Genomic DNA, 18,384 nt, shown 5'->3' with positions numbered 1-18,384 from the left:
CTCTCTCCTCCCCTTCCGCGGGTCCCCAGTGGGGAGGCAGGATGCTGCAGGCTCTGGAGAAGGTATTTCAGGAGGGTGATCTGAGCCCTCAGCCAGGCGAGGGTTATTAATAGCCAGGCCTTAGTGCCCCGCTAGGGGCGGGCAGGCTCTGGGGGGAAGGGAGCGGGAGGGAGGGCGGAGCTGAGCCCAGCCGAGCTGGGGGAGGAGAGTCCGGAGAGGCTGGCAGAACTTGGCCGCGAAGGCCCCTCCCAGTCCCCCCGGGAGCCCAGCTGTCCCCTCCGCAGATTCTCCGGGCCTGGTTCATCACCTCTGAATACTCCTGTGACAGGAGGTGCTTGCAGAGCCCGCCTCCAGCCCCAAGCAGGAATAAATAGAAGGCACCCAGCCCAGGAGAAGCAAGAAGTTTCTAGACCTGCGTTCCCGGTTTATTAAGCTCTCCGCTCCACTCAGCGGCTCTGGCTGACAGCCTGGACGGCCTGGGCGGACGGTGGCTGGCTCACCTCCGGTGAGGCTGTGTGGAGAGGGGTCCTGGAGAATTCTGCTGCACCGGCCAAGGGTCGCCTTTGGTGGCTGGAGAGCCTTGCGGGGCTGGGACCCCAGCCTGGTGTGTGCCTCTGTCCTTGGCAGTGGCATTTTCCGAAGCTGAAGAATAACCTTGGAAGGCCAGTGCACCCACATCACCTTGCTGTGTGACCTTGGGCAGGTGGCTCCCTCTCTCTGAGCCTCTGTTTCCCCTCCAGCTCAGCAGCCGCCATGGCTGATGGTCAGATGCCCTTCCCCTGCCATTACACGAGCCGCCGGCGCCGGGACCCCTTCCGGGACTCATCTCTGTCCTCTCGCCTGCTGGATGATGGCTTCGGCATGGACCCCTTCCCCGACGACTTGACTGCCCCTTGGCCCGACTGGGCCCTGCCTCGACTCTCCTCCGCCTGGCCGGGGACCCTGAGGTCGGGCATGGTGCCCCGGGGGCCCTCTGCTGTGGCCAGATTTGGGGTGCCTGCCGAGGGCAGGAGCCCGCCCCCCTTCCCCGGGGAGCCCTGGAAAGTGTGTGTCAACGTGCACAGCTTTAAGCCGGAGGAGCTGATGGTAAAGACCAAGGACGGATACGTGGAGGTGTCTGGTGAGTGGGGGGCAGGAAGGAGAGAAGCCGGGGAGGGGGTGTAGACCTCAGACCTGGAAGAGCCAAGAGAACGCTCCTTTGGAGGGGACGCTGTGGCTGCATGACACAGGTGACTTCAGGGCTCAGGAATGCAGCCCATAAAAGTTCTCTTTACGGAAAAGCTCTCCTCTTCCAGCTCCTGGGGGGAATTTTAACCTGATTCAGCTGCTGGGGGCTTTGGGCGCTGCATCAGCCAGCCAACAGGCAGGGGAATAGAAACCACGTTGCATGTCCTAACAGAGAGAATTTAATATAAAGAATAAGTTGAGCAGATATAGGAGTGAAAAGCCAAAGAAGAAGTGGGGTTCACGTACCCAAGCATCACGACACAGTCCAGAAGGGGGTGTTTGATGCTGTGTAATGACAGTGTTAGTAACTAGCTCAGGTTTCAAGAGAAACACCTTCCCTTGTCCCAGATGAGGAAACTGAGGCATAATTGTCATTATAAGGCTACGACGTGGTAACCCTGGTCGAGCGCTTACGGTCTCCCAGGCACCATACTCAGAGCTTTACCTGTGGCATCTCAATGAACACAAGCAGAAGGGGCGGGGCCTGTCTCCTCTTTTTTACAGATGAGGAAACTGAGGCACAGAGAGGTTAAAGTAACCCACCCAAGATCACCAAGGATTCCAACCCTGGCTGTCTGGGAATTGGGAGGCCAGAAGCAAGTTGACAATTTGTTGAGCACCTACCAGGTGCCAAGGGCTACAGCTCTTATATTCCTGCTCTCAAGTAATCTTCACTCCAGCCTTGAGAAGCAGAGGTGGCTAGTCCCATTTTGCAGCTGAGGAGGCTAAGGCCCAGGTGGGCACTCGTCCAAGGTCACGCCGTGAGTTAGCAGCAGGCAGAGTCTGGGCCTGCCCACATCCCAGCCTGGGAGAGGGAATGTTTTGGGGAAGAGGAAAGAGGAGATGGACGCTCAGTGCCTGCGAAGCAGGGCAGCAGGGGAAAAGCTTTCTGTCCCTTCCCTCCCAATTAATGTTCCATTAAAAAGCATGTTCCTGGCAGCCTCCACCAGCTGGAAAATCAATAAAAGCCATTGCAAACAGGCTGGGTAGGGACTAGCCCCAGCAGAGCAGTCTTCAGGGGGAGTTTCAAAGGCTCCCAGGGCAGAATTATAAACATCAGAGGCTCCGGAGGGTGTGGTGGGCCAGGCGGCATTCTGGGGCCTTATGTGGGTGGAGGGAGATGGCCAGGGTGCCAGCCGCCTGAAACCATTTCTCTGGGCTTTGTTTTCTTATCCGGAAATTGGGGTTCAAATGGTTACACGGCCTAAGGATTTTTGTCTTAGATGACGCATGTAAAGTGTGTACGTAGTGCCTAGAACACAAGGGATCGGCATTGTTCTGGTGTTACTAGAATATTAAGGCCCCAAGACATACATACCTACATACATACATAAATGCTAGATGTTCTTTGAGACCCAGGTTCAAATCCCACCACCGCTGTTCAGTCTCTGAATGGATATGGACAAGAAAGTCTTTTCACTGCTCTGAGCCTCGGCTTCCCCATCTGAAGAGTGGAGATCCTGATAATATCCATCTTGCAAGGCTGCAGGGAAGATTAAGTACGTGCAGACGATCCATGATAATAAATGCAGAGTGTCTGTAAAATGGAGCTAATGCTAGTGTCTGCCTGGCACTCTGCAAACAAGGTGATTATTATCACCGCTCCTCCTGTCTTTGTTTGAATTAGGGTTCCAGAGGCTTCCGCCCCAGGGTGGAGGGTGTCCCATGCCCTGTGGCCCCTTCAGGAGAACTCTGTCCAGCCTGGAGAGCTTTTTCCTCTCCATCCTCCTTCCTAGGTGGGGTCTGGCAGCTCCAGGCTGAGATCCCAGCTGAGTACCGTACTAACCCAGAGGCTTCGAGTGGGTCACCTAGCCTCAGCTTCCACATCTGTAAAATGGGGTCATTGGGGGCTTAAATAAGACAAAGACAGACAAAGCCTTTTCAGGTTGAAAATGCCTCACAGCTGTGCACTTAGCAACATCGGCTTGACAGAATCCAAATCCCCCAAGAATACATACAGAGATTTTTATAACAGGGATTTAAAAAATCAAATCGATTATCAGGGGCTCCGTTTGAACAGCAACTTTCAAGGGACGTGGGAAGTCAGATCAGTCTCCCATCCTACCTCACTTAATGACACACCCATTCTTCCTCAAGCTGTTTGTGCAGGGCACTGTGCTAAACGCAGCCAGATGTTGGTTCACTGGTTCCTCACATGGACTTCCAAGGAAATATGCGTAGGTTTGTTGCACCCATTTTACAGATGAGGAAACTGAGGCCCAGAGAGACTAAGTCACCCGAGATCACTTGCTTCTCCATGGCAAGGTCTGAAATTCAAAGCCAGGCCTGCTTAGGTAGTTCCAAGTCAGGATGGCTGGATCTGCTTCTAACTGAGTGGCCTGGGACAAATCCTACGACCTCTTGGGCCTCAGCTTTACCCTTGGTCTTATGAGGAGTTGGACTAGATCAGTATTTGCCAAATGGTGTGTTTTAAGATATCACTGGGCATCTGATAAATGCTGGTCTCCTCACTGCAGGACTTATCAGAGCATTGAATTTGCTAATGGCGTTTATGAATCTCTGAGAGGTAGCCCTGTCTTATCTGACCACATATGAGTGTCTAGGCCCAGGGAAGTGTTTGGAAAATGCTAGACTAGATGGTTTCCATCATGCCTCACATATACCCCTCCCCCACCCTGCAGCCACCAGCCAAGAAATGTTCTCTTCATGGGCCGCTGGCCCAGGCCCTGGCCGAGGAAGGGACTGGAAAGCCAGAGGCTTTATTCCACCCCCTCTCCTGAATCCCAGGGCCTCTGCCTCCCCTGGAAACAGCCCCTTCTTTCTTCAGCTGGGCCGATGGCTTTCCCCGAAGTGCTGATGCTGCTTCTTGGCACCTAAATTTCTCGGTGGCTGTGAGGGACCTCTAGCTTCCCCTGGCCTCCAGATGGGTTCGTTTTTTTGTTTTTTTCATAATAATTGCTTTTTTGTTTACCAACATAAAATATTTCCATGGTAGAAAATGTAGACAGGAAAGCAAAATAAGAAATTAAAAATCAGTCGTAATCCTTAAGCTGCCCCAGTGAATAGATATCCAAATACCATGCAAATTAAGCTTCAGCAGGGGCCTCCTAGCAAAACCCTCTTTCACCCAGCTTAACACCCTCCCCCAAGCCCCCCTTTACGGAGCTGCCTTTGCTTAGAGATCCTCCCCCACAACCCCAGTACCCTATTTTCAGAGCATGGACAGAGAGGTTTAGCTTCTGTGGGTCAGTTTTTTCCCCCAGTATCAAAATAAACCACAAGCATTCACCTTCACATGGTATTTTTACAACTTTCAAAGCAATTCTGTGACTCATTGGCTCCTAGGAAGTTGTTGTCACCGCCATTGTAGAGAAGAAGAGAAATGTGCTGGGAAATGTCAGAGCAGGGACTCCAATCCCCAACCCACATCCCTGCCTTGGAGTCTTTGCTCCAGCACTTCCAAGCTGTGTGACCTGGGGCACATCACTTAACGTCTCTGAATTTCCATTTCCCCATCCACAAAATGGTAATAATAAAAGTACCTGCTTTCTAAGGTTTTTGTGAAAAATGAACAGTTGATATCGGTAAGGTGCTTAGAACAGTGGCGGACACCAAGGAAGTGCCACAACATAAGAGCTGGCTGCTATTATTCTCACCATCACCATCATTATCATTTATTATTGCCAGGACAGCAAGTGTGCAAAAGGGCTGAGTCAGAGGCACTGGCCTGTCCCCAGGGGAAGCAGGTCTCCGGAGGCCCAGGCTTTGGGAAGGGGACCAGGGGACAGACAGTGTTCCTCTGGCCACAGGCCTGTATCAGAGCTGGTCAGCTGGTGGTCACGGACTTGGCAGGTCAGAATAAACTCTCTGAGCTTCAAGAGGCAGCACGTTGGCAGAATAGTATGTTCTGGTTAGCCAGACACTCCTGTTGAAAAATGAATTCCTGTAAATGTACCTCTTTCCGCCCAGCTGGTGGGAGACTACGTCAATGCAGCCTTTCCTAAGGGAAATTTACAACATACAGAGCACGCCTTCGAAATTCTAGAACTTGGAATTGATCCTAGGAAGTCATGAGGCCAGGTGTGAAGATCTAGCTACAAGAATGTTCAGTACAGTGAGGTTCTTTCTGATGTCAGAAACCCTCTCAGTGCCCCAAAGCCGGGGATTGGCTAAATGAACTTATATCTCCCCGCAGCCATTAAAAGTCAGGTTGGCAGTGAATATTCGCTATAATATGGAAAAATAATTATAACTCATCAGTAAGAGAGAAAAACAATTTTCAGGTGTAACATACAGTATGATCTCATTTGATAAAACGGGTGATATACGTCTATACTATATAACATGTATGCATTTCTAAGTAACATAGGAAAGTCCGGAACTTATACAAAAATGTGGTTTCCTTGGGGTGATGGAATTATGGAGGGTTTTGATTTTTTTTTTTCTTTCTTTTCTACATTTTCAAACATACACATGCGTTATCTTGTAATCAGAAAAAATGTTATTAATAAAGGAATAATGAATAATAAAAAGGTAATGGATAATGTAATCACCTATAAATTATCAGCTTAAAATCTTGACTGCAGTAAGACACTATATTACACAAGGTTATTTACAGTCTAGATTCCAAAGCCCCTCAGAAGGATGTCCGCGGGTAAGTGAGGGTTCTTGGCCCTGGAATGTGGCGTCACAAGTGAGGAACGGGTAATAATAGGAGCTGATGGCTCTGCCAGGCACTAATCCGATTTGTTTAACGAGAAATTAGAGATACTCTCTCCATTTAAAAAAAAAAAAAAGCGGGGATGGCCAACGGGCTCAGAATTTGTTACATAAATTGCAGACGACAGCCAGTTTGCGCCTAAGCCTTCTTGTAATTTCATATTTTTCCTTCCTAAGGAAAGAAAAATAGCCCTCGCCTGCCAGCCTGGAGGAGGCGGGGTGGGTGGAATTTCACATCCATGGCGACTAATGTGTCATTTCTCAGGAAAGCCCCCTTAGGGTGTTGTTTTCTTTTAGCAGGTTGAAGCATTATTTCCAGGCAGTTCTTTCAGGACTCAGTACAGATAATGGGGCCCAAATAACTAACTGGAAGCTGGAACAGGCGGAGGGGCATCGGACCCCAGCCCTTGGCTTCGATTCCAAGAGTTGGTTCTGAGACTGGGGCTGCCATGCACTTGCTGGGTGCCCTTAGACCCATGGGCCTCAGTTTTTGCATCGGTAACTGAGGGAGAAAGAGGCCCATCCTCAGAGCTGGGAAAGGGCTCTGTGCATTATAAAGCCAGCTGGGTGGCAAACTAGCCCCACTTTTTTCCTCTCACCCATTCTGGGATGTTGGCCTCAGGGGTCTCCTGGCTGGTTAGGAGAGAGGGGTGAGACGCAAGGCTTCGAAGATGCCGTGCCACATCTTAGAAGACAGGAGACAGACTGTGATTTCCCACGTCTAACGCATAATCATCCACAAACCACGGTCAAGGCCTCCCGACCTGCCTGTTGTCTTACTGCATCTTCACAACAGCCTGGGAGGTAGTATCAAGTGGGTCCACTTAGCGGATGAGGGACCAGAGGCTCAGACAACCAGAGCCTCTAGACCAAGCCCCGAGCCACACCGCGAGGCCGGGGCAGGTTTTACCTCTGAGCCTGCGTCCTGAATGATGCCCGAGGGACATAGCTGCTGACACACGGCTTTCTTCTCCCTTCCAGGTAAACATGAAGAGAAGCAGCAAGAAGGTGGCATTGTTTCCAAGAACTTCACAAAGAAAATCCAGTAAGTAACCTGGCAGTTGGATTTCAGGGTAGGATTGGAGTGGAAGTGGGGATGCCTGGGGTCTGCGATCTGCGGTCTCTCCCTCTTGGGCATCTCTACCTCAAGATACACACCCCTGCCCCCAGGGCAGGGAATTGAACCCTTGCACCTAAAGGGGAGAAGGATCGCAGCAAACGTGCAATAGGTTCCCAGAAAGGGCGGCACGTAGGTTGTGCCAAGTCATCTGCTCAGCGCCCCGGGCGGCGGGATTAACAATCTCGTTCTGTAGATGAAGAGCCCGAGAATAGGGGAGGCGACGCGACTTGTCCACAATTCCATGAAAATTGCGGCACTCAGCCACCCACGTGGTACGATGCCCCAAATTCCCCAGGAGAATCTTTCGAAGGCTGCTTGCTCTGAGTCTCCCATGGCCAGGAGAACGCGCGCCTTCCCTAGAGCATCCACGTGAATTAGGCTAGAAGGTGTCCTGCTGTCATCACTACTCACCACTTAGAGGGGTCTTCAGGCTGAGAGACTGGGACAAAGGAAAGGAGTGAGAAGGGCTGAGGCAGGGGCTGGGGTGGGGGGATTATGCAAGCAGCAGAAAGACCAGCAGACCGAGCCAATGAGTCAAAGCCACCCTGAGGCCCCGATGGCAACAACTGTAGGCAGAAGAGACTCACCTTCCCCCAATCAGCATCCTTCCTCTATGTGCACTTCTCGGTCCGAAGTCTTTTCCCAGTCCCGTTTCACCTTTGCAGCAAAGGTATGCAGTGGGGAAAGAAGACATTACCCTCCTTGTATTATGGGGAAACGAAATCTCCCAGAAGTGAAGGGACATACCCAAGGTCCTTAAAATTAGCATCTAGAACAGCCCAAACAGACCTTTGAACTCTGAGTTCACCGTGTTCATTCCTTGAGCAAGGAATGCCCTTTCCTCACCTGTGAAAGGGATGGATGCTGAAAAGGACATGAGATCACTGCACTGTGATGGGCACACAGCAGGTCCCCATAAGTGGTGGGTTGTTGTTACTATTATTGTTGTTGTTACTGCATCTTAACTCCTCCCCTCGCCCTGGCAAAGATATCCTGTGTCTGGAGAGATTGCACAAACCGAATTCTGAGGCTGCTTTCAGCTTTAGGATTCTGTAGTCCTGTCTCTCCTGCCATGTGCCCATTCCTAACCCACCGGGCGCCTCTGGAGTACTTCAAAGGCTGCAGCCACTTCCTGATAAGGCAAACGCCAAACTGTTCTTCTCCGCCATCCCTGGCTCACCTGCCATCCCCAAGACCCACGCCTTTCCCTAGTACCGCAGCCAGCCAGAACAAATGTTGCTGATGGGGGAGAGATGAGGGAGAGAGGGAGGGAGGGGGCTGATGTTTCTTTCTTTCTTTTTAATAAATAGTTTATTTATTATTTTTGGCTGCACACGGGCTTTCTCTAGTTGTGGCGAGCGGGGGCTACTCTTCGTTGTGGTGCGCGGGCTTCTCATTGCGGTGGCTTCTCTTGTTGCGGAGCACGGGTTCTAGGCGCGCGGGCTTCAGTAGTTGTGGCTTGCAGTCTTCCATAGTTGCGGCTCCTGGGTTCTAGAGCGCAGGCTCAGTAGTTGTGGTGCACGGGCTTCGTTGCTCCACGGCATGTGGGATCTTCCCGGACCAGGGCTTGAACCCCTGTCCCCTGCATTGGCAGGCGGATTCTTAACCACTGTGCCACGAGGGAAGCCCTGATGTTTCTTTTAAGAGACTGAAGTAAGGTCTCAGGATGGAGTCACAGGCAGGGCAGAGCTGTGAAAGGGACTGAACCGGAAAGAAGTCAGCAAATTCATCATCTCTAAAAGACAGCCATTTCCATGGATCTCACCATCTCCGAGGCCTCCGGGAAAACAGCTTGCTGGGAGTTACTTGACCAGATAGAAGTGCCTAAAGCTGCTGGAGCCTCAGCAGCTGGGCTGGGCTGCTTGTTAGGACACTGGACTGACATGGCCAGGAGCCCCCCAGAGGCTCTCCTTAGTCAACCAGTCATCCCAACCCTGTCCCTGGACCCTCCAAGCCTCCCCACATTCCAGCGACTAAAGGGCCCCCAGGACCCTCCTCCATCACTTCGGCATGGATCCATCCATTCTGGTTGGTCCAGCTGCGCCAGTTGTTAAATATTTCTGAACCTCGCCTCTGCGTGTAGGGAGTCCCAGCTCCATGACTGAGTGGGTGACTTGCAGCAAAATGCTGAACTGCTCTGAACTTCTGTTCCTGTATCCCTCCTTCCCTCAGGATGGGGAATGAGAGGATGTGTACAGACTCAGCGCCCAGCCCATGGGAATTAAAATTATTAAAGATTCCACAAGGCTGGAATCACACAAGAGCAGCTGGGACTTCTGGGACCTCCTGGCTCTGCCCAGACTCCAGACACCAAGCAGTGGGACTGGGGTCTGGGATGGCTTTAGCCCCATCTCAGAGGTCTCATTGCCTCTCCCAGGAAAAGCTCCAGTCACTAGAGGCCAGGGAAGCTCCTTCAGCCAGGCTGAGATCCTTCCTTGGAGATATAGCCAGGCTGAGATCCTTCCTTGGACATATCCTCCCAGACAGCATGCTCCAGCCGTTTGCCTCAGCCACGGCTAGGAATTCTTCTCAACACATCCATCCCCATGTGAAAGACCCTGTTTTGACTGGATGAGGGAGAGAGGGACAGGTCTTGGAATTTGCCAGTCAGGTTGGGTGCAGGGCAAAGCCTGGAGATGGGGGCTTTTCCACACCCAGCTGGAGTGAGAGGCCAGGGGATGCCGGAAGTCATCAATGGAGGATGCCCAGAACCGAAGCAGACGTGAGTGTCTTTGCTCCACATCTTCTGCGGTGTCTGTCTGATCTGCCGTTTAGTGACCCCGGTGGTGTGTCAGGAGTCATGTTAAAAGATGGAGAGTTTTAATTTTGTCTCATCTTTAAAAGGATGCTATAACCATAAACAAGATGAAAAGATAACCCTCAGAATGGGAGAAAATATTTGCAAATGAAGCAACTGACAAAGGATTAATCTCCAAAGTTTACAAGCAGCTCATGTAGCTCAATATCAAAAAAACAAACAACCCAATCCAAAAATGGGCAGAAGACCTAGATAGGCATTTCTCCAAAGAAGATATACAGACTGCCAACAAACACATGAAAGGATGCTCAACATCACTAATCATTAGAGAAATGCAAATCAAAGCTACAATGAGATATCATCTCACCTCAGTCAGAATGGCCATCATCAAAAAATCTACAAACAATAAAAGCTGGAGAGGGTGTGGAGAAGAGGGAGCCCTCTTGCACTATTGGTGGGAATGTAAATTGGTACAGCCACTGTGGAGAACAGTATGGAGGTTCCTTCAAAAACTAAAAACAGAACTACCATATGACCCAGCAATCCCACTACTGGGCACATACCCTGAGAAAACCATAATTCAAAAAGAGGCATGTACCACAGTGTTCACTGCAGCACTATTTACAATAGCCAGGACATGGAAGCAACCCAAGTGTCCATCGACAGATGAATGGATAAAGAAGATGTGGCACATATATACAATGGAATATTACTCAGCCATAAAAAGAAGCGAAATTGAGTTATTTGTAGTGAGGTGGATGGACCTAGAGTCTGTTATACAGAATGAAGTAAGTCAGGAAGAGAAAAACAAATACTGTATGCTGACACATATATATGGAATCTAAGAAAAAAAAAAGGTTCCGAAGAACCTAGGGACAGGACAAGAATAAAGACGCAGATGTAGAGAATGGACCTGAGGGCAGGGGGAGGGGTAAGGGTAAGCTGGGATGAAGTGAGAGAGTGGCATGGACATATATACACTACCAAACGTAAAATAGATAGCTAGTGGGAAGCAGCCGCATGGCACAGGGAGATCAGCTCGGTGCTTTGTGACCACCTAGAGGGGTGGGATAGGGAGGGTGGGAGGGAGACGCAAGAGGGAGGAGATATGGGGATATATGTATACGTATAGCTGATTCACTTTGTTATACAGCAGAAACTAACACACCACTGTAAAGCAATTGTACTCCAGTAAAGATGTTAAAAAAAAAGGATGCTATAGAGTAGGTATCATTAAGCTTACCTTGTGGATGAGAAAACTGAGGCTCAGAGGATGATGGGACTCGGCTAAGGTCACATAACCAATAATGAGCCGGTCTGGGACTTGAACACAGGTGTCTCCACCTTCCAGGCCCACGACCTTCCTGTTCGGTTAGGGGAAACCAAATGAGTGGTTCACGAACCATCTTCAACTAGTTTTTGCCTTCTGTGCTTACGTTCCCATACTATTACTTGCTCACGGCTTTTTTTCTTTTCGATCAACTCGCTTTTGATAAGGTTCAATTCTCATCAGTCAAACGTTCACTGAAGAAGGCAATTGTAAAATAAATCCAACGGAAGCAAAATGTGGTTAAATTCTAACTAGGCCATGTTGCCTGCCTGAAGGTCTAAGTCATAGATTAGCTCTTTCTTTGTTAAAAGAGAGAAAATAGCAAGAGATAGAGGCCAAGGTGTTACAGGCATGTTAACACAGAGCTGAGACTTCCCCTTAGATGTGAATGAAAGATCTGCAAGAGGGTTGAGGAGGAATAGCTCTCCCACCACGTGTTTCAATATAGAGGTCGCCCGGTGAGAGCCCTTGAACAAGTCTCTCCCCATCTCGGGGCCTCAGTTTCCTCGTGTGTAACATGGGAGCATCGTCCTGGACAGTGGAGATCCTTTCGGGCTCCGACAGTTCATGGGTCAGTGCTTGTGCTAAAATCGTCTCAGCTGTCAAGATGCTCACTTGTACAGCCGATGACTTCAATAACAATGTAGGAGGTGAGGCTGACTGAGCACTTCCTGTATGCCAGGCACGGTGCTAAGCCCTTTGCTTTCATCATCCTACAGAATTCTCACACCACCCTAAGAGATAGATGCTATTTTTAACCTCCTTTTCCTATAAGGAAATAAGTTCAGAGAGGCAGGATCACTAGCCCAAGGTCGCACAGTCAGGAAGAACCAGGATTTGAACTCACGTCTGCCCGCCTGCAAAGTCCATGCTTGTGGACCACGGCTGCCCTGTCATATTGTCCCAGGTGTTCTGTGGGTTGGCGTGCAAAGGGTTAAACGGAGTCAGCTCATCCCCAGCCCAGAGAGGGAGGTCCAAGCTCTTGGCCTTGTCTCTACTTCAGACGTTTGGCTTGGCAACTGCCCAAGTTCCCTTTCTCTTCTGTCCTTCCCTGCAGGCCCCTTGGTAATCTCCGTGGCTCAATTTGGCAGGAGTCTCCCTGGTAGAGGAAGTTCATGTGGCTACAGGTGGCTGTTCACAGCAAAAAACTCCCCAACCCCTCCAGGAAGGGTCCTTCTGCCCATGACCAGAATGGGCTCACCTTACTTCCTGGGTCTTTCATCAAGACCCCTGCATTGACAATAGTCAGAGCCAGCCTGGACCGGTGATCTATGGGGATTGAACCTTCTGGCTTTCCCTACCGTGGACCTTTTTTCAAAAGTCTGGTGCCTGGGGAGACAGGGGAGCATCATGATAAGGTACTCTGAGTTCGGAGACCGGGATTCCAATTCTATTCCCCTCTGCTGCTTGCCGGCTGTGTGACCTTGGGCAAATCAGTTCACCTCTCTGATCTCAGTCTCCTCATCTATAAATTGGGGATAGTAGTGGAACTTGCCTGCTGGGATTATTGTCAAAATAATGATCCCACCAGGCAATATCGAAAATATTTTCTTTCAAATGAAATGAGAATGTTTGGCTATATTAAAGATAATAAATGAATCGTGTGTTTCTCCTAGGCTTCCTGCAGAGGTGGATCCTGTGACAGTATTCGCCTCGCTTTCCCCAGAAGGCCTGCTGATCATCGAAGCCCCCCAGATCCCCCCTTACTCACCATTTGGAGAGAGCAGTTTCAACAATGAGCTTCCCCAAGACAGCCAGGAAGTCACTTGTACCTGAGACCCCAGTCTTGGCCCTTCCTTGTTCCCTCCCCAACCCCTGGGCTTCTTTGATTCCAGGATACATTACTTTAGCTGAACTCGTAGATTTAGTGCGACTGAAATGTTGGGGGTCAGGGTGGATTGACCAGATTCCCTGGAGAGTGTAATAGTAGGTTTTTCCGCAAGATGGCGCAATTGGCAGGTCGTGTTCCGCTGCTTTAGGCCAAGATGCTGGGAGTTTTTCTTTCTTTACCTTTTCTATCGTGATGAAAATGTTGCACATTCTACAGCTGCAAAACAAATAAAAGGGGACATAACATTTCACATTGTAGCTTACCTTGCAGCTAATGCAAGAGTTGCTTTTCTCTGGGGACCTCCCCATCACCCAGGTTCCCATTCTGGGCTCCCAGTGTCCATGCCTGCCTCGGGGTTTGGTTGACGGAGCCCAGAAGCTCACCCCGCTGTGTTTCTGAAGACCTGGTTTACACAGGCTTATAGACAGGTCTTACATCCCCATATGGGATTTATCCAACAACCACATGAAAACAAACAGTGCCTTCTGCCCTCCACCCAGGCATTTATAGCATGTTCCCAAGCTGGCACTCCCCAAGGACTCTGGAAGCCCCTTAGTTTATTCTCTGGCTAAAGTCCCCCCTTTCTTGTGTCTCCTATGTCCAAGTCGGGATTTTTACAGAGGGGGCTGTCTCCAGACAGCTCCACCAGGAACCAAGCAAAGGCCAGACTGCCTGTCAGGCAGACTCGTGGTACTGTGTCTATGGGTGGGACATGTGTGTCATTGTTATTTGAATTGTGCTGTTTAGGGGAAAATAACAGTAAATAATAATAATAATAAAGGAGCTTGTTCTTAGCTTCGTGTGTTGTTTTGATGGGAACTAAATGCAGTACCACTTAGATATGCCACATCTATTCGGGATGCTTGTGGCAGCAAATAATAATGCCCAGTGCATAGGGGCTTAAATGACATAAATATCTGTCTAACTTTACAAGAAGTTTAGATATGAGTGATTTCGGAGTTACTTTTTCAGCTGTTATGCCACCAAGAACCCAGAGTCTTTCTATCGTTTTCCTCTGCCGTCTCTGACAAGTCTACAAGTTCTGTCTTCATGTTTGCAAGATGGCTGCAGCAGCTCCAAGCATCTCAACCTCATATGACAATGTATAGGAAGAGAAGGCAAGGGTAAAAAAGTCTTTTTGTCTGAATTTCTCTTTTATCGGTAACGTCTTTCCCAGAAGCTCTCAGCAGATTTCTTTCTTTTATTTCATTGACCAAAACTGGGTCACGTGTATGCTGCAGCCAATCCCTGGCAAAGGGAAAGGGAAGCCGCGTTGGGCTAAGATCAATATTGATTTGTCCTTTGAGGCCAGGAACATTGCTGCCTGAAAAAACAAGGTTCTGTCAGGAAGGAGAAAAGGGGCAATCAACAATTGAGGGATGCCCCACACTGATGCTGCCAGGAGCCCAGAACCCTGAAAGTAGGGTGGTGGGGAGCAGGGAGGCTACCAGGGTGCATCAGTGAGAACTGTTTCTGTGCTAAGTGCTAGGAAACCCCACTCGAACCGATTTAAGCAAAAAGGGGCGTTTATTGGGCACAGCTGTGAAGTCCAGGTTAAACGCTGCTTTCAGCTCTCTAATGATGTTAATAGAACTGTTTGTCTCTTGGTCCTGCGGTGTCGGCTCCATCCCCAGTCTCCCTGTTGCCTCCCACGTCCCCTGCCCCTTTTCTTCTGTGTCCCCATGTCCTCTCAAGTAGTCACAAGACAGCTGTGATCACTACAGCCCCACAGCCCCACAGCCCCACATCCCAGTCCCCAGCGAGAAAAGCCACTCTTTTCTCATCGCTTCTGCTGGGAGTCATTCTTATTGGACCAGCTTGGGTCACATGACCATCCCTGAGCTAAGCACAGCCCAGGAAATCAGTGCTTTGATTGGTAAGGCCTGGGTCACATGCTCCATCCCTGGAGCCAATCTCACTTAAGCTTCACGTTAGCCCAGGAAGTAGATGTCCAATTTTACGGTGGAGAAGCTGCGTCTCCGGGAAGTAGCTCAGGTAAGTCCCATGGTGATGGTAGAACTTGAACCTAGACGTTTGCTTCCGGAAGAGTTAATGAGTTGCAGAGCTTCTTTTTAAGAGCACCTCCAAACCCCGAAATGACAGCAGGAGTCAGTGACCACTTCCTGAGCACCTACTTATTTTGGTCCCATGCTAGGAGCCAAGCATATAGCAAACAGCCACGATTCCTTCCCAGAGGAGCTCAGAGCAGCAACAGGCGTAGGCAGATGATAGAAAGCCCGGCCCTCACCAAATCCTCACTGTGTGCCGTCCTCACTGTGCCACTGTGCTGAGGGCTTTATATGTGTTAATAGATTTAATCACGCTACAATTCTATGAGTGTCACCGAACCAAACTTGGGTCCGCTGGCCCACAGGCAGTAAAGCCAATCTACTGACGCCAGGTGCGGTGAAGGAAAGTGCAGCGTGTACTGCAGGGCGCCAAGCATGGAGTCCAGGCAGCTGGGTTCAAAATGCCTGAACTCCCTGACAGCTTTCAGGGAGAGGTTTCTTTGTGGTACGCGGGCCTCTCACTGCTGCGGCCTCCCCCGTTGCGGAGCACAGGCTCCGGACGCGCAGGCTCTGCCCAGCCGCTCCACGGCATGTGGGATCCTCCTGGACCGGGGCACGAACCCGCGCCCCCTGCATGGGCAGGCGGACCCCCAACCACTGCGCCACCAGGGAAGCCCCAGGGGAAGGTTTTTGAAGACAGGGTGAGGAAGAGGGTTGCCGGGTGTTTGGTCAGCTCTTGGACGTTCTTCTGATTGGTTGGTGGTGAGTTAATTGGGAGTCGGCGTCATCAACCTACTGGTTCCAACAGGCTGGGCGGGGGCGGGTGTGCCTGCTTATTCTCCGCATGTAGTTAACGTCTTCCACCTGGTGGGGGGGGCGGGTTTCAGTATCTGCCGAACAGCTCAAAGGATTTGCCTCAGAATAGTATCTATAGCCCTTGAGAAGGAGCTAAAGGTCCTTGACTTTGTTTAAAGGCTAAACTATTATAATTTTGTCTGCTTGACCGTTTTCCTTTGTCTCTGTCTTTTCTCGCTTCTCTGATGAAATTTATTCTTTGGAACTCGGGGAACGCCTAGGAAGCTAAAGTTTTACTACGAACAAGAGACAGGTGGAGGGCGGGGAGGGGGGGGCGGTCTGTCCCCGTAAGGGTCCTGCTCGCTTACAGGAGGAAGGTTCGGTTCTTAGCTCCATTTTACAGATAAGGAAACTGATGCATGCGAGGATTAGTGCATGGCCCCAAATCACCCACCTGCTAAGCAACAGGCTTAGAGAGTCTGACTCTACTATTAACCTATTACCCTGTTCTGCCTTTCTGTCAGCAAAGCAGAACGTAAGGGTGTCTTAAGTGAATCCGTCCACCTTGTGGGAAGAGAAGTGACCTTTCAAATCGGGGCATGGCAGGGGGGGTGTGGATAGGATTGGCTTATCAGAGGAGGGGTCACTCCACGGTTGTCAGGCTTGAGCACACGAGGCTGGGGTGGGGAGGTGCCTCACAGGCACAAGAAAACACAGGAGCCAAAGGGAAGGGTATGTCCCTTTTAAAACCTTTTGATGGTTCCCTGTTGTTCAAAGGATTGAGTCCAAGCTTCTTTGCAGACTTGCAAGGCATTATGGGATCTTCCCCTGGGTCACTGCTCTCCACCCTCCCATAACCTCCTCCCTTCGCCCTGCAGCCCCATCTGACTTCCCTCGGCTCCTCTAACCAGACAGGCCCTGTCTTGCTCCCAGAACTTTGAATACACTGCTGTCTTTCTCCAGGGCTTACTCCTCCAGCGTCTTCCTTGACTAATCCTTTAGGATCTCAGCTCAGACTCCCAGCAAGCTGGCCAGAGCCCCTCACCATTACCCCCATCCCAACCCAGCACATCCTGTAACAGCTTGGGCATTTGTGTAGCAGAATAAATAATAATAACAATCACAAACACCAAAACTCATCCCAACTGCTCTGCTTTTAAGGATGAAAGGAGAAATCATTCAAGTAAAGGGGAAAATCCCTACTCATTTGCTATTTGTTCCACAAATATTTACTGGGCACATACGGAGTGCAAGGCACCTTGCTGGGTGTCGTGTTACCCTTTCTTTTCACTTTGAGAGCCTGGTGAGGGAAAGAGAAAAGCAAAGCTTTCCTTTCCACGCTCGTCAGTTCTGGGTCGCTGAATGGTGAGACGCTGAGCGGGTAGAGCTGAGAGCCCACCCGCTGCAAGTACATGTGTATCGAATGGATGAATGAAGGAAGGAATGGTGAGCATGGGTCTCCCTGGGAAATTAGGCCAAACACATGATCTCAGACCCCAGAAAGCCAGCTCATTTCAGTTCTGAGAGCTTCCAGCTTACAGACACGAGCCTTGTCATCAAAACGGATGACTCGGCCCCTCCCCAGAGATCTCCAACGAAATGACCGAGGAACATTGTTCCGGAGCCCTCACTTTGATGATGGTGCTGGGACAGGGACCGCCCAGAACCTGCTTCCACGCTCTGCTTCCTTGACCCAACTCCCTGGAGAGTTTTATCCTCAGCCCATCCCCACCCCCTCCTAGCCAGTCACTGCCAATGGTGATATATGGAGATGACTTGATTTGACCTTGAAGGAAAGAAACAAATTAATGTGTCTTGAAATAAATTCCCGGAATCAGTGGCTGGCTTCTCCTCCACCCCCTCCACTTTGCACCTGCCAAGTTGTGCATCATAATGTGAAAATCAACACTGTTTCAACCATGAGTGAACACCTGGTGCTGGTGGGGTGGAGGGCCGCTGGGAGGCCCCCTCCCACCCAACGCCCTGGGCCCAGGAGTTGCCAGAAGGGGTGGGAGGCTCAAGGCTTATTGTGGGCTCTGCGCTCTGGTTGCTGAGAGCTGGCTGAGTCACCCTGTCTGCAGTGAGAGCAGCCCACCCGACCACCAGCTCCAAGTCCTGCAAGTACGAGCAGATGGGGGCTCCCTGGTGGCTCCCAAGGAAAAGGGAAGGGCAGCCGTGTGGAATGGCACTGCCGTGGTCATTCTCCAAGGAGAACTGAGATGTGGGGAGGCGAGGAGACTGCAGGCCCCGCCCACACAATTCAGCCACGGGATGTATATTTACTGAGTGCTTTTCTTCAGGCTCAGCACCGATTCAACTGTATGCCCAGGTACAATGGAGCCAGGTGTCCAAATATTGAAATACTTCAGCACCACTTGACAAATAGCACTGCCTCTAAGCTGCCCCCAGTGTCTCAGCCTTTATTAAGCATGTCTTTTTATTCTGGTGCTTTGACTACTGGGCGCCTTGCCGACCTTGGAGGGACTTCCCCTCGCAGAGATAGCCTGCAAGCAGCCCTCTCTTAGGAAGACCAATCCGGAGACCCCACCCAACCTTTGTCACACTCTTTCCCTCTGAGCCACCGCCCACCTGCCCAGATCATTCAAGGTGAGGTACCAAACAACTAGGGACAGC

The 18,384-nt window shown here is 50.5% G+C and overlaps 1 protein-coding gene across 1 annotated transcript; it reads left to right on the top strand.

The window, feature by feature from the left end:
• Positions 1–320: 320 nt before the first annotated feature.
• HSPB8 (heat shock protein family B (small) member 8) lies at positions 321–13,740 on the top strand. The gene is made up of 3 exons (XM_082668001.1): positions 321–1,120; positions 6,889–6,952; positions 12,732–13,740. The coding sequence occupies exons 1-3, from the start codon at positions 754–756 to the stop codon at positions 12,889–12,891; spliced, it is 591 nt and encodes a 196-aa protein (XP_082524127.1). The 5' UTR covers positions 321–753; the 3' UTR covers positions 12,892–13,740.
• The last annotated feature ends 4,644 nt before the right edge of the window (positions 13,741–18,384 follow it).

Source organism: Grampus griseus (assembly GCF_964374135.1).
Source record: "Grampus griseus genome assembly, chromosome: 12".
Classification (NCBI taxonomy): domain Eukaryota; kingdom Metazoa; phylum Chordata; class Mammalia; order Artiodactyla; family Delphinidae; genus Grampus; species Grampus griseus.
The sequence above is the reverse complement of the archived record's forward strand: the minus strand, read 5'-3'. Positions and strand labels throughout refer to the sequence as shown.

Coding starts and splice junctions, on each gene's coding strand:
- HSPB8 (XM_082668001.1), top strand. CDS start 754: ATGGCTGATGGTCAGATGCCCTTCCCCTGCCATTACACGAGCCGCCGG. Junction 1,121..6,888: donor CGGATACGTGGAGGTGTCTG/GTGAGTGGGGGG, acceptor TCTCCCTTCCAG/GTAAACATGAAGAGAAGCAG. Junction 6,953..12,731: donor AACTTCACAAAGAAAATCCA/GTAAGTAACCTG, acceptor TGTTTCTCCTAG/GCTTCCTGCAGAGGTGGATC.